Source organism: Rattus norvegicus, chromosome 10 (genome assembly GCF_036323735.1).
Source record: "Rattus norvegicus strain BN/NHsdMcwi chromosome 10, GRCr8, whole genome shotgun sequence".
NCBI lineage: Eukaryota > Metazoa > Chordata > Mammalia > Rodentia > Muridae > Rattus > Rattus norvegicus.
Genome location: NC_086028.1, coordinates 84096563 through 84110367, shown reverse-complemented (window position 1 = coordinate 84110367; position 13805 = coordinate 84096563). Strand labels below are relative to the sequence as shown.

The 13805-nt window shown below is 50.0% G+C and overlaps 1 protein-coding gene across 2 annotated transcripts; it reads right to left on the bottom strand.

Annotated features, from left to right (window-relative positions):
- Nucleotides 1-2454: 2454 nt before the first annotated feature.
- On the bottom strand, nt 2455-5646 carry Lrrc3c (leucine rich repeat containing 3C). Of its 2 annotated transcripts, XM_063268729.1 has the most exons (3): nt 5482-5646; nt 5228-5277; nt 2455-4775 (listed from the first exon to the last, which is right to left on the bottom strand). In XM_063268729.1, the coding sequence occupies exon 3, from the start codon at nt 4736-4738 to the stop codon at nt 3971-3973; it is 768 nt and encodes a 255-aa protein (XP_063124799.1). In that variant the 5' UTR covers nt 4739-4775; nt 5228-5277; nt 5482-5646; the 3' UTR covers nt 2455-3970. The 2 variants fall into 2 exon arrangements, with proteins under 2 accessions (XP_063124799.1, NP_001385522.1); NM_001398593.1 differs by lacking the exon at nt 5482-5646 and having other exon boundaries at nt 3971-4775; nt 5228-5302.
- Between the last annotated feature and the right edge of the window lie 8159 nt (nt 5647-13805).

Here is a 13805-nt window from a genome sequence, read left to right as displayed (position 1 = left end):
AGGAGGGCGCCGGATCACTTCATTATCACCCTGGCAAGGGGGCAAGCCTGCGCAAGCGGGATAAGTTGTTTACATCCAGATGGGGCTTTTGGATTTTCAAGACAGGGTCTCTCTGTAGCTCTGGCTGTCCTGGAACTCACTCTGTAGACCAGATCGGCCTCAAGCTGAGTCTGTCTCCCCTCCTGAGTGCTGGGATTAAAGTTGCAAGCCACCACCACGCCCTGGCCTGGGTCCTCGGCTGAGCCAACTCTCTAGCCTAATTATTTTTACTTTTGAACATGTAACTCTGCACTTTCTTTTTTCACTAAGACCTACAAATTATACGGTAGGCTGTTTGGTGCTACTGTGCCTATCCTGGTAGGCCCACTATATAGAGGATTGCCCCTCTCCTCCTCCTCTCCGTCCCCCATTCTTGACTCTGACCATGCAAAGTCTAGCAGGTGGAGGATGTTTCTAGTCATCTTGGAGTAGAGTTTGCTACAAGTCTCCAACAGCTGTTTAAGGACTGTCTCCACGCCCCCCTTCCAAGACTAGCTGACTCCTTAAAATTCTGGGTCATCCCCAGGCAGATGAGATACTCCTGCATTTCCAGAAACAGGAAGCTTCCTGAAGGAGGCGAGTGAGCGTCCCTTCGAGCGCAAGCTTCAGTCAGTCTCTAGTTGAGGTGAAAGACAATCTCCCAGTTATGGCCTCATTTAAGACATTCTCCCTCCCTAGCAGCCCGCGATCCGGTCCTCGGGTGACCAGCCCGGTCCCCAGTCCTTTTAAATCCCCTTCTTTGCCTCTCTCCAGCACTGGAGTCATTGTCCATCCAGCTCCACCTCCAGATAGCTTCACTACAAAGGTGGCCGGTCGTCGTCCCCACCTCCGTCTCCGCCACACACCACACCCCCCCCCCCGCCCCCTTCAGAGCTGCTTCGCTTTTCTGTTTTGGGCCGCTACAACAGAGACCTGGGCCCAGCCTAACCTCGAGCTTGCTTCAGCACCACTTTCCAGAATGCTTCTTTCCCACCCCGGCCATACCCTATCCCTCGACCCCGCTCCTTCAGGTCAAAACTCACCCTCCTAAACCCCTCCTCCTACTGACTACCCCGCCCCACATAACTCAAGCCCCGCCCACTCTGCGTGCTGCCCCCTAAAGCAGTGCCCTCCAGCACCTGCAAACTCCGCACTGGGGCGGGATTAGAACTCTTATTCCCTTTTGCAAGAAATCCGTCAGCGGTATCAAGCCCTTCAGCATCACCGCTCATCCCCCACCTTAGCTTCCAGCTCCGGAAACCCTGTTTGTTCAGGCCCAGATTAAGCTCTGGGGGTCGGACCTAGCAACTGGCTTTCTACAGGGCTTCATCTTTAGGATCCTCTCCTAGGCACAGAACTTTCTGGGGCTTGTTGTCTTGCTTCGTTCCTCAGACACCCCTGGTCAGGTAAACATGGGTAGGTCAGGGTCTGGAGTGGAGTGTCCCCATTGCTTTGCCCCTTCCTCCAGAAGGGTGTCCAGCGTCTCCACACCTTTGACCACTACCCGTGGTCACAGTTCTGGCTTTTTTTTTTTTTTTTTTTTTTTTTTTTTTTTAGTTTCCTGTAATTGGTGGGGGTGAAGCCTGGACCCTCTTTTCCTCTTAACTGCAACCTTGGCCCTACCGGGCTCTGTCCCACTAGAGCAGGAGACTTGTTCTCACGCCCTCGATTCAGGCCTCAGCTTCAGTGTCCGGGGCTTGCTCTCTGTCAAACCCCCTTTGTAGATAAGAAGGCTTTGGACAATCATCTCCAGTGTGGGGGGGTGACTTAGCTTGGTCAGGTTCAGAACTCCCCAGAGGAGAACCCTTCTAACTTTGGTCTGAGTTTCCCAGGATTCTCTGAGGAATCAGCAGGGTGAGGAAGTTGATGGTGGAAGGCTTCAGGGCCTCTTCTCCCTTTCCACTCCTTTCCAGGGACACCAACTCCAGGAAGTTGCCTATTCGTGCTAGGCTGGGGCCTATCCACAGGTGTCTGGAATCTTGCCTTAGAGTGGAGCTGGGTATATGAACTCAGCACGTCCAGGGAGAGGAGGTTAGTTTTGATATACTGGGTCCCTTGGAGAGGCTTACCGTTCTCTTCCTGGTCAGGCCATAGGTATAACATCAGCGAGGCTACCTACGGGTTTCACAGACCCATCTTAAAACCCACTCTATCCTCCCTGAATCCCGGCAGGGCTGGAGATTGGGGAAGCCAGGCCACCTTCTCTCCAGCCTTCCTCACACTTTCGAGTCCACCCGCACTATTTCATAGACTCTCTCCTACTGCTGGACTCCAGTGTCAGGGGCCAAAGCAGGAGAGAGATGGGTGGGCATGTAGCTCAGTGGGAGCAACCCACAGAGATGGGAGGTGAAGGCAGGACTCCACATTCTTCCTGCTCCTCTCTGCGCACCACATATGCTCAGTAAAATGAACAAAGAAACAGACCAACCAAGCTCATGAAAGGTTTTTTTTTCTTTTTTTTACTCATTTGTTCAATGATACTCTGGGGTTTCTGCTCAACCCCCAAATTGTTGTCATCCATATCCAGTTCAATCTCTAAATGGGGTCATCTTTCCTCCAGGGGAAAGGGCTCAGGGAAACTGCCAATGTACAAAGGAGAGGGCAGGAGGATGGGGAAATTTTAGGAAAGGAAGTAGGGGACCTTGATAGAAGTCCTTGATAGGGGACACAGGGAGAAGAGTTTGGGAGGTGAGAAGCGAGATGGAGGAGAAGTAGAGGGAGCAGAGGAAGAGCCCAGAGGCCCTTCTCAATATGGCCGCACCCTTGCTTTCTGTTCTCACCTCATATTGCTTCCACCATCCCTCGACTTCTCCACACCCTCCCTCCCACTGGCAAGGCTGGTCCCGTGGCCACCCACATGTTCCACATCTTCTCATAGCGTCCTTTCTTTTCTGCCTCTTCTTCCCAAAGCCCTCATTCTGGGTGGCTCTGTGTGTGTGTGTGTGTGTGTGTGTGTGTGTGTGTGTGTGTGTGTGTGTGTGTGTGTGAGAGAGAGAGAGAGAGAGAGAGAGAGCATGAGAGCATGCACGCACGTGTACACATTATTCATCAGCTCTCTCCCCATTCTTTCAGCCTCCAGTGGCCCACCAAACCTGGAGAGTATTGATCTGATTAGTCTGACCAGCCAATGAGCTCTAGGATCTGTTTGCCTCTACCCCAGCACTGGGTTTGCAGACACCCACCCTACGTACGCCCAGACTTTAAGTGGAGACTAGAGATCTGAGCTCAGGTCCTCCTGCTTGCAGGACAGACACTTTATCATGAAGCATCTCCCTAACCCCCCAAAGCCATCATTATTTTGGGGTCATTACACACATCTGTATGGCGAGGCCTCTGTGGTCACCTGCAGCCTCCTATAGCCACTGGCTTCTCCCTCTGAGCTGCTGCACACCCAGATGACTGTCCCTTCTGCCGCCCCCACCTCTGCCCCGTGGATTCGGGAACTTAGGATTCTCTGAGTTTAGCACAATCTCAGTATAGGAGGTACCCTCAAATCCAGACACCAAAGTGTTCCAGAGAATGATGGAGGGAGGGACGGAAGGAGGGAGGGAGGGAGGGAGAGGGAGGGAGAGAGAGAGAGAGAGAGAGAGAGAGAGAGAGAGAGAGAGAGAGAGCGCCAGAGCGAGCGCGAGCACCACAGAAGGTGTTTGGGGATGCAGGAAGAGATAGAACAGCAATTCTCAACCTTCCTAACGCTGCAGCCCTTCAACACTTGTTGTGATCCCCCAACCATAAAATTAGTTTCGTTGCTTCTTCATAATTATAATTTTGGAGCTGATATGAATTGTATTGTAAATATTTGATATGCAGGATATCTAATAGGTGACCCCTGTGAAAGGGTCATTGCACCCCCCACCCCATCCCCCGTTTGAGAACCGCTGGTATAGAGAGAGGACATGGGACAGATGAAAGGCTGGGGCACAGGGCCAAGAGCTTGGAGTGCTTCCGGTCTTCAGAGCACTGTGCTGAGCGTAGAGGAATCCTCTGAGCGCACAGGCTGCACGGGAGGAGCCCGCTTGACCGGGTGCCGCGTCTCATCCCGGTTCTGCCACACATAGTGGATCAGATAAGCCACTACCAGTGTCAGCCAGCCCCCCATGGTGACTAACAGGGCCACGTCCGTGCTCCTTCGGGTCCCACCTCGCCCGGTCCCACACAACTCTTCCTCCCCGGTGAGCAGAAGGAACTCGTGTCCCACGAGATCTGGTCGGGCTTCTGGACCACACACAATGCCTGTCCCCGAGCCTGGGGCTAACCTCACGTGCCTGAGCACTTCCTGTAGGGCACAGTCGCAGCGCCATGGGTTGGCGGACAGGTTCACTTGGATCTGCAGCCCCACGAAGGCTGCCACAGGCACAGATGCTAGCTGGTTGGCAGAGAGGTCGAGGTGGCGCAGAGTGGCCTCCAGGCCCTGAAAAGCAGCCCCTGAGAGATGAACAAGGACGTTATGAGACAGGTCTAATTCCTCCAGGGCCGGCAGGTGCTGGAAGGCGCCAGCTGGCACTGATGCCAGCTGGTTGGCATCCAGGTAAAGCTTTCGGGTGTCGTTGGGGATACCGCTGGGCACGGCACTCAGGCCAGCCCGGCTGCAGCGGAATGTCTGTTCTCCGGCTTCTTCTGCTATGTAGCAGCCTTGGGGCAGTGTCTGGGGGCTGGACACAGAGCGCCCTGTGCCTATCACCAGCAGGAGGGGCAGGAGGCGAGGAGCTAGTAGGAGCATGGTCGCAGATAAACATAATCCCGGACTGGAGGAGAATCTGAGTAATAGACGAACATATGACAGAGGACAAAGTTAGAATTCTATGTCCCAAGAAGCGCTCTCCGATTAGAGTCCCTAGGTGGGACCTCTCTGGACCCAAGCCACACCTTTCCAGGCTTTCTGAACCCTAGGACAGTTGGTCTGTCCGACCGCATCCCTCTGTCTCTTTCTGGCTGTCTCTCTGTCTCTGTTTCTCTCTCTCTCTCTCTCTGTCTCTCTCTCTGTCTCTCTCTCCCCCTCTCCCTCTCCCTCTCCCTCTCTCTTTCTCTCCAACAGGTCCCTGGGGAGGGGACTTCCTTAGACTTGGGTTCTATTGACTCTAGGTTAATCTATATGGTCCTTCTGTCCCTTTGCCCTGCTAAAATGGGCCTGAGGGGGATTTCCACGCTATTTCTTCTGCTTGCATATTCATTTCACTTACTGAAATAAACATTTTCGTCCTCTACGTACCTGTATGACTGCCAAGGGAGCCAGGCGAACACCAGCGGTTCTGGTTGGCACTAGTGTCACAAGAGGGATTTATTAGTGATAGATCCCAGGGTGTCCAGTCAGACTACCCACGTAGGTAGCCGGTACCTCTGGCCCCGCCCTCTGTGCTCATCAACTCCCTTTTCTGGAAGCATCTACCCCAGCCTGCCCCAGCTCTGTGTTCTTGGCTCAGTTCACCTCTCCACCTCCTCTGCCTTCTCCTTCCTGCCTCTCACCCTGGTTGGTGGCTGAGTCCTCTCCTGTGCTTCCGCCTTTCTCCCAGAAGTAGTCCCCCTGCCAGTGGGCTCTGGAGACCCGCTTCCTCCTTCAGAAGTCCTGTTTGTTTGAGGCAGCTGGAAGCTGTGACCTGGGGCCCAAGAGTATAGAGTTTCCTGGCATGTGACTCTAGGCCCCAGGTGTCAGATACCTGAGCCATGGCCTGGCCAGACAATGCCAAGAGAGAGCAGATCCCAGACCCTGATGTGAGGGAGACAGGCCTGGATTCCGTTCCCTGCCCCGGACTTTTTCCCCATAACCCAGCAGTTGCTATCTCCTATCAGCTGCTGAAAGCCGCCTCCCAGAACCTCCTTTTCTTGCCTAGACCCTGACTGGCCAAAAGGATGGCGGCTTGGTTGCCCTGGGTGCAGAATCCTGCGATTCCACCTCAGTAACTTGCAACCCAAGCCCCCTCCCGCTATGTTTTTGTTCTCTGGTGCCTGTCTTTTACTCAGAAACATCTAGAGAATGCCCCTGAATCTTCACAGGGCTAACCCTCTTGACCACCAGGCGGCGCTGTGGTTCCGTTTCCGTTTGCTGTTGTAGACGGTCACTCTAGGACTAGAGCCGGGTTCTTGAAGGCGCTTGGAGCCTGGTGTGGTGATTTTATGAGCTTTCCTGCCAAATTTTCACTCTGAACTAGGGGCCTAGGAAGGAAGGATTTGAGGTCTGAAGAGTGTTTGGATGTATTTCTGAGACCTCGTGTCTGAACAAAGACAGAATGTGGAGAGGCTCCATGCGGAATGGATGTGAGAGAGCTTGTACCGCTATTTTCTTTACATCTCCCAGAACCGTCTGACTTAATTGCAACACCAAGACAGGTTTCCCTGCTCCATTCCCCTGTTGTGTTTTGCAGGGGTGACCCTAAGTCATAGATATGAATGGCTGTGTACATTGGTTGGTCTCAGTTATGGGTCACAACACCTTGAGGGGGGTGTCAAACAACACTTTCACAGGGGTCACCTAAGACTGCTGGAAAACAGATATTTACATTACTAATTATAATGTAACACTAGCAAAATTACAGCCATGAAGTAGCAATGAAATTAATTTTATGGTTGGGGGACACTGTAACATGAGGAACTGTATTAAACGGTTGTAGCATTAGAAAGGTTTAGAACCTTACTGGGTTATTGTTATTAATTATTATTATTATTGTTTTTATTATCATTATTTTTTTTCTTTTTTCTTTTTTTCGGAGCTGGGGACCGAACCCAGGGCCTTGCGCTCGCTAGTCAAGCGCTCTACCGCTGAGCTAAATCCCCAACCCTATTATCATTATATTTATAGTTTGATATTTTGTCTCGTTATGTAGCCCAGGCTGACCATATGCTATGTAGTCCAGGCTGGCCTTGAACTCACACTTCTTCTTCCTTAGCTTCCCAAACCTTGCTGGGTTTTTGTAAGAGTTTGTGTTTGATCAGACACATAACTGTAGAGTCTGGTGCAAAATGAAATATGAGGGCTTTTGTTCACGAACTTAAGAATTTCAAGATAGTAATAGTGCAAACCTAGCCCAAGGTTTCTCCAAGCATTGACATGGGCTCTCCTGGAACCATGGACACTATGTCATGAGACTGTCCCTGGGACTTACTTTTGAAAATGCAGTTTGAGAAGTATGATGGGGTTAGGACCAGATGGTAGGGTACCAGATGTTATGGCCTCTGACTCATCCTTGTTTTGTTGGGAAGGGCATCTGAAGATCAGGGTGTGTGTGTGTGTGTGTGTGTGTGTGTGTGTGTGTGTGTGTGTGTGTGTTCCAATTTTCGGTACTGAATGAGAGGCCAACTAAGATGTTCTTGGGTCCCCAGCATATTTCCAATCCTTCTTCAAGTCTGGGACTGCAATGACTTATTCTTCAAAGCCTCTTCATCCTAACGACTGTTTATGGGCCCCACCATTCTGCTACATCCCCTCTCCTGATATCCTATGGGTGGTGGGAAGGAAGGATTTGAGGTCTGGAGAGTGTTTTGTGTGTACCTCTGAGCCCTCGTGTCTGAATGAAGTACACACACACACACACACACACACACACACACACACACACACAATTTGTTGCTGGTGGTCTTGGTTCTGTTTGTTTGGTCGGTTTTGGTTTTTTTGTTGGTTGGTTTGCATTTGTCCTGTGTGAGATGCTTTCCAGTTAAGGTTACACACTCTGCCACTGAATGCTTGGAAGTACACTTTTCAGCCTCCCATCCTGTTGTTCTCTTACCCTGGCAGGGAGATGATCCAAGGACCAAGGGCTGAGTCTGGCTGTTGCTGGGAGAGTTCTCTTGATGGACAAGGACATTTGCCAAGCCAAGAGTGGGACTGGCATGTGCCACGCACGGAGCAGTTAAAAGAGCAGCTGGCAATCTGCCCACGGGAGAGGCCACCTGGAGCTGTGCTTGTGGTTGATAAAGGGAGGCCAAGCCAGGGCTCAAGAAACGGGAGATCTGAGGGTACTCGAAACCGTGCTTAGGACCGTGTACACTACGGCGTGTGCTAATAGAGGTCAGAGGAGAAGATGTGCTCATCTGGCCATTTTAGACCAAGATTTATGTGTACTATTTTTAAGAAAGTTGTGTGCGCGTTTGCATACCTGTGTGCATATGTGGGGTGTGTGTATTGGTGTGTGTGTGCATTCACACACCTGTGTAGTTGTGTGTGCTGGAGAGTATGTCCACCGGAGTACAGAAGAGAATAGCAGACCCCCTCGGAGCTGGAGTTACAAGTGGTTGTGGAAAACTGGACATGGGTGCTGGGAACCGACCTCAGGTCCTCTGCAAACAGCAACAGGTGTCCTAAGCACGGAGCCGTCTCTGCACACCTCCCCCACACTTGGCTTCCTCATTCGGTGAGGACTTCCTGTCAGCCTGATGCTCAAGTATGTGAGGTGAAGAGTGTACTGACCAGTCCTCGGCCCTAGAGTGCTGCGTCTGTAGCCATGGTTCAAAACCAGTCTCCGTGTTGGACCCTCTGGGAGTGCTTTGAAAATCATTTGTGCCAGGGTTCATCTGGAACAGTTACACCAATATTTTCATGCATTGCCTCTAGGCAATATTTCTGGCTTTCCCCAGAGATTTCTTCTTCTTTTTTGGTGGGGATGGGGAGGGGTAGGATTTGAGACAAGGTTTCTCTGTGTAGTGCTGGAACTCAGTTTGCAGACCAGGCTGGACTTGAACTCACAGAGATCCTGCCTGCCTCTGCCTTCCAAGTGCTGAGATTAAAGGCGTCTGTCACTACCACTAGGCATCCCCAGGAATTTCTAATGTGAGCCTGTGTTACGACTTGTCAGTTTAGGAACCACAGACATGTTGACATATGTCTTCTCCATACATTAATGTGACATTTGCCTTGATTGACATGTGTGTAAGGAGCTCGAAGCACAGATAGACGATGTGGCTGAACCCTCTGACTTCCAGCTCGGTATCTAGCTCTCATCTCCCTCTGTGATAGCCTCACGGATTAGGGGGAGGCTCTGATGATGGAGCCTGATTGGCCCTTGGGATACTCCAGGTCCTCTTTCCCCCACCTCCTTGGCAGCTTGGTATTGGTCCAGATTCCAGCCAATGATTTCTTAGGGGCTGACTAAAGTATTTTCTGGGACAGTTTTTGATTTGTTCACAGGAGAGGGGCAATCTAGCCATCTTGCCACCATGGGGCAATACAGAAGAAAGGGACAACTTCAGTGAGGTGTTGGCCTGGCATCATTGGGTCACTCAGTCAGCACCAGCCTTCCTTCCTGTAGGGCACAGAGGTCTTCGTGCTCACAGGCAAGCACTGGGAGGCCTAGACTGTTAAGCACACTGGGTTGTCCCTTCAAGGGAAGGAATGAAAAACCTTTTAAGTATCCAGAAGGCTGGAGGGGATGTAACTCTGTGACCTAGTGACTCTGTGTGGCTATGCAATTTTTTAAAAGATAGATTTATTTATCCACTTATTTAATGATATGAGTATGTTGTCATTGCTGATACCCCAGGAGAGAGCGTTGGATCCCAATTCAGATAGTTGTGAGCCAACATGAGGTTGCTGGATATTTAAGTCAGGATCTCTAGGGAAAGGTCTTAACAGTGCTCTTAACCATTGGACCATCTCTCCAGCCCTGGCGATTTTCCATTACTGGATCTTCCCCAAGACCCTCATCATACATTTTTTTTTCAGTCAATCTATAGAACCTATCTTTATGGACTTTACAAAAATCTTTCAGTGTAGACACATCTGAGCTGTATTTAGCTTCCTTGTGCGCACGGGATTGAGTTAATTATCACCAGAATAGTTTTCACCAAACTGTGCTGTGCTTAAAGATCCCTAAAATAAACCATCTGGAGTCAGACTCCTGAACTTGGAAAGAGTCTTGACTACTCAGGAGCTGCTATTGTGCTGCCTTCTTGCCTCCTGTAGCGGTCTCTCTGCTGCCCGTGAAGGTCGTGGAGGACCCCCTACCCTGTACCTCCTTGATTCACTACATGGAGAGGTAAGCCCCACGGGCTGGAGAGATGGCTCAGTGGTTAAGAGCACTGACTGCCCTTCCAGAGGTCCTGAGTTCAAATCCCAGCAACCACATGGTGGCTCACAACCATCTGCAATGGGATCTGATGCCCTCTTTTGGTGTGTCTGAAGACAGCGACAGTGTACTCACATAAAATAAATAAAATCTTTTTTTTTTTTAAGATTTATTCATTTATTATATATAGGTACACTGTCGCTGTCTTCAGACACACCAGAAGAGGGCATCAGATCTCATTACCGATGGTCGTGAGCCACCATGTGGTTGCTGGGAATTGAATTCTAGGAAGAGCAGTCAGGGCTCTTAACCACTGAGCCATCTCTCCAGCCCCCCCCCCCTTTTTTTTTAAAGGAAGATTAGCCCTCCTTTAACTTAGCTACACAATAGGGTATTGGAAGCTTTGAAGTCAACTGGTGTGGATAAAGAAAACATGAGATTCGCAATGGAGGGGCTTTGTTCGTTTTTGCTTTAAAGAAGCGTTAATTTAGGCCATTTTGGGGGGAAAATGGATGTAATGGGTGATCATCATGTTGAGCATAAAAGGAAGATTCAGAAAAGCAAATATCAAGTGTCTTTCATATGCAAAACCTGTACACACATACAGAGCCATATAAACCCTTTGGTGGGTCTCAAGTTACATCTCAAAAAGGTTGCTATAAAACTCCCTCTCTCCCCCTCTCTCTCCCTCCCTCTCTCTCTCTTTCTCTCGATTGGGGATTTAGCTCAGTGGTAGAGCGCTTGCCTAGCAAACACAAGGCCCTGGGTTCGGTCCCCAGCGCCGGGTGAAAAAAAACCAAAAAACTCTCTCTCTCTCTAAATGGGACAAATGTGGTTACTTCAGGCAGCCTTAGCTGAAATTATAATCTGACAGGGTAGAAGCAGAAGTCACTAGGGCTGCACAAGGATCTAGTACACGTCTTGTAAGTGGGGATTCCGGTGAGAGAATTGCAGGGCTGCACTTGGGTAGGGAAGACGGTCTTGGGGCTTGTTAACTGTGCTGGGATTCCTGCTCCTCCATTGTTCCGCTGTTTGGGGAAGTGCATTTCAAGAAGTGCAGACTTCTGGATTGAGGGGTTTCTTTTCCACCTGTGTCCTTAAGATTTTCTTCATCTTTCTATTCTGCCTCAGTGTGCACCTCCTTGGGGGTATGATTCACTCTCCTGTCCTGGGTGTCTGTAGGTGTCGGAGGAACCCAGAGGATGAGGTAGTAGTTGTTGCCTGGGCACAGCCTCATAGGGAGGATAACTGCTGAGTGGGGCTTTGGGGATGACTAGGAGTCTGTTGGATGTAAGAGAGGGAGGAGGAGGGGTTGAGGATTTAGCTCAGTGGTTCAGTGGTAGAGCGCTTGCCTAGCAAGCACAAGGCCCTGGGTTCGGTCCCCAGCTCCGAGAAAAAAAAAAAAAAAAAAAAAAGAGAGAGAGAGAGGGAGGAGGAGAGGGATTGGAGACAGACAAAGATCAAGAGAGGGCAGGTGTGTTCTGGGAATGAAAGCCCTGAGGTGTAACTGGTATGTGTGCAGGAGCACACCTCAGTCATGAGCTCTTCTCTGTGCAGGAAACCTAAGTATCCCAGTCAGAACTCGGGGTAGGCAGCTTGACCCAGGAAGCAGAGCCACAAGTCTGTAGAGTAAAGCCCTTGGCCCCGAGCTGTAAATAAAGCAAGTGTCCAATAGTGTGGGAATTGCTTTTACCAGAAGGGCTAGCCTCAGGCAGGGGGAGGAGTGTCTAGGGGTGGAGGCCACCCAGACTGTCTATCTAGGTAAGGCCTCTTAGGAGCAGGAACTCGGTTGGGAAGGTATCAGGGTGGGCCTTGTGGTGAGACTACTGGGTTTTATACCCTCTGTCCTCTGTCTCAGCAGTATATCCACCGACAGTGGCCACATCATGGATCATACAGGCTGAAGAATATCTTCCTGCATTTGATTTATCATTTTATGGCTGTTTATTTTCCCATGCCAAGTCCAGATTATAATAAATCCAGGTATTGTATCATCCGTTCACAAATAGTTTAGAATACATATATCTCTGTCTTTTATTCTTTCTCTCTTTCTTGAAGTTCTGTTTGGTTTTACCTTCCTTTCCTATGCTCCCAGAAATAAGACTCAGACCAAAAATATACTTACAAATACCTCCACATATAGCTTGGCTCTTCTCTGACTAGAATTATAACTTAAGATAACCCATTTATTTTTAACCTACATTCTGCCACGTGGCTGGTTACTTGTGCTCAGGTATCAAGTGTCCATCTTGTTACATCTCCCCGTGCCTCTCCAGCCTGGCTCTCTCCCAGAATCCTTCTCTTCCCGGATGTCCCGCCTTTATTCTCTGCCTAAGCCGTGTGCCATAGGCTTCTTAATTGACAGGCAATGCATCCAAGATATTCTCTCTACAGAGGTGCCTGGCACTGGCTGGGGGCCCAGAGGCCCGGGCAGGCTAGTTTTCCCCTCTGCAGCTCATGAGAGCCCACTGTTAGGCAGGGCACAACGTAAGAGAGGCAGGCTGCTGCTGTATCTTTTCAACCTTCAGCTTCTTCCCCAAAGTGGTTCCCAGGAGGTTCACTCCAGGCCTGGGGTGTCTCCCCCAACCCAAACAAAAGCACAAATACAATCTCAACACAGCCTTCCTCTCCTGCACTTCTGTAGGAAGTAGAGAGTAAGGTGCAGAGGGGCAGAGGTGGTATTTGTGGCCCCAGTGCTCCCGTTGACAAGACAGAACAGATGGGTTCCCACTTCCCAATGGCCCACTTCCCAGCATCTACTGTGGCCTCCTCTCAAAGAATGTGTTCCCTGTCTACCGTCCTGCATGCAGGTGGCCATCTTGGCCACGATCCACCGGGGCGTATGCGTGTCGTCACAAGCAGGGCCTCCCAGCCCCAGACGGAATCACTCCAAGACTGAGGAATGTGTGCGGGCTGCTCAGTTGGCTAAGCAGCCCGCACAGGGCAGGGAGAGCTGGCGATATTTAAAAAAAACAAAAAAAAAAAACAAAAAAAACCAAAAACCAACAACACACATTTGATAAAATATTTAAAAGTTATATCACATTACATAGAGGTTGAAACTGGAGAATGAAAAGATCACCCTGAGTCCATCCCCCTAATATAAGGTCTCTTTCCTTCGGCCGACTTTCCATAGCCTAGTAAAGACGTCATCATTCCAACGTGGAACGGACCAATAGCAGACGGCCTATGCAGGATACTTAGCCGCGTGCCAGGGCCGTTCCAAGTACTCTACACTTATCGACCCCATTGATCTTAGCAAACGAGGTTATTGTGATCATTAAGGTCCATTTAGAAATGAGGTCACCGAAGTACAGAGAGGGTTAGTGACTTAAGGTCGCACAGCCCGGTGCCAAGGGAGCGGAGAGCTAAGCCCGATACCACAGCTGCTTAGTGGACCCAGGCTCAGGTTCGCAAAACCCTTTAATGAGCAATTTCAAGTGCCAACGGAGTAGAGAAAATAATATGAAGGACCTGGTGTCACTATCACCCCGCCTTAATAACTACCATTGCACACGGTTTTAATAATTATCAGTTTAGGGCTGGAGAGATGGCTCAGTGGTTAAGAGCACCGACTGCTCTTCCAGAGGTCCTGAGTTCAATTCCCAGCAACCACATGGTGGCTCACAACCATCTGTAATGGGATCTGATGTCCCCTTCTGGTGTGTCTGAAGACAGCTACAGTGTACTCATATACAAAATAAATAAATAAATCTTTTAAAAAAATAATTATCAGTTTATGGCTGTTTATTTTCCCATGCCCCGAGTCCAGATTATAATAAATCCAGGTATTGT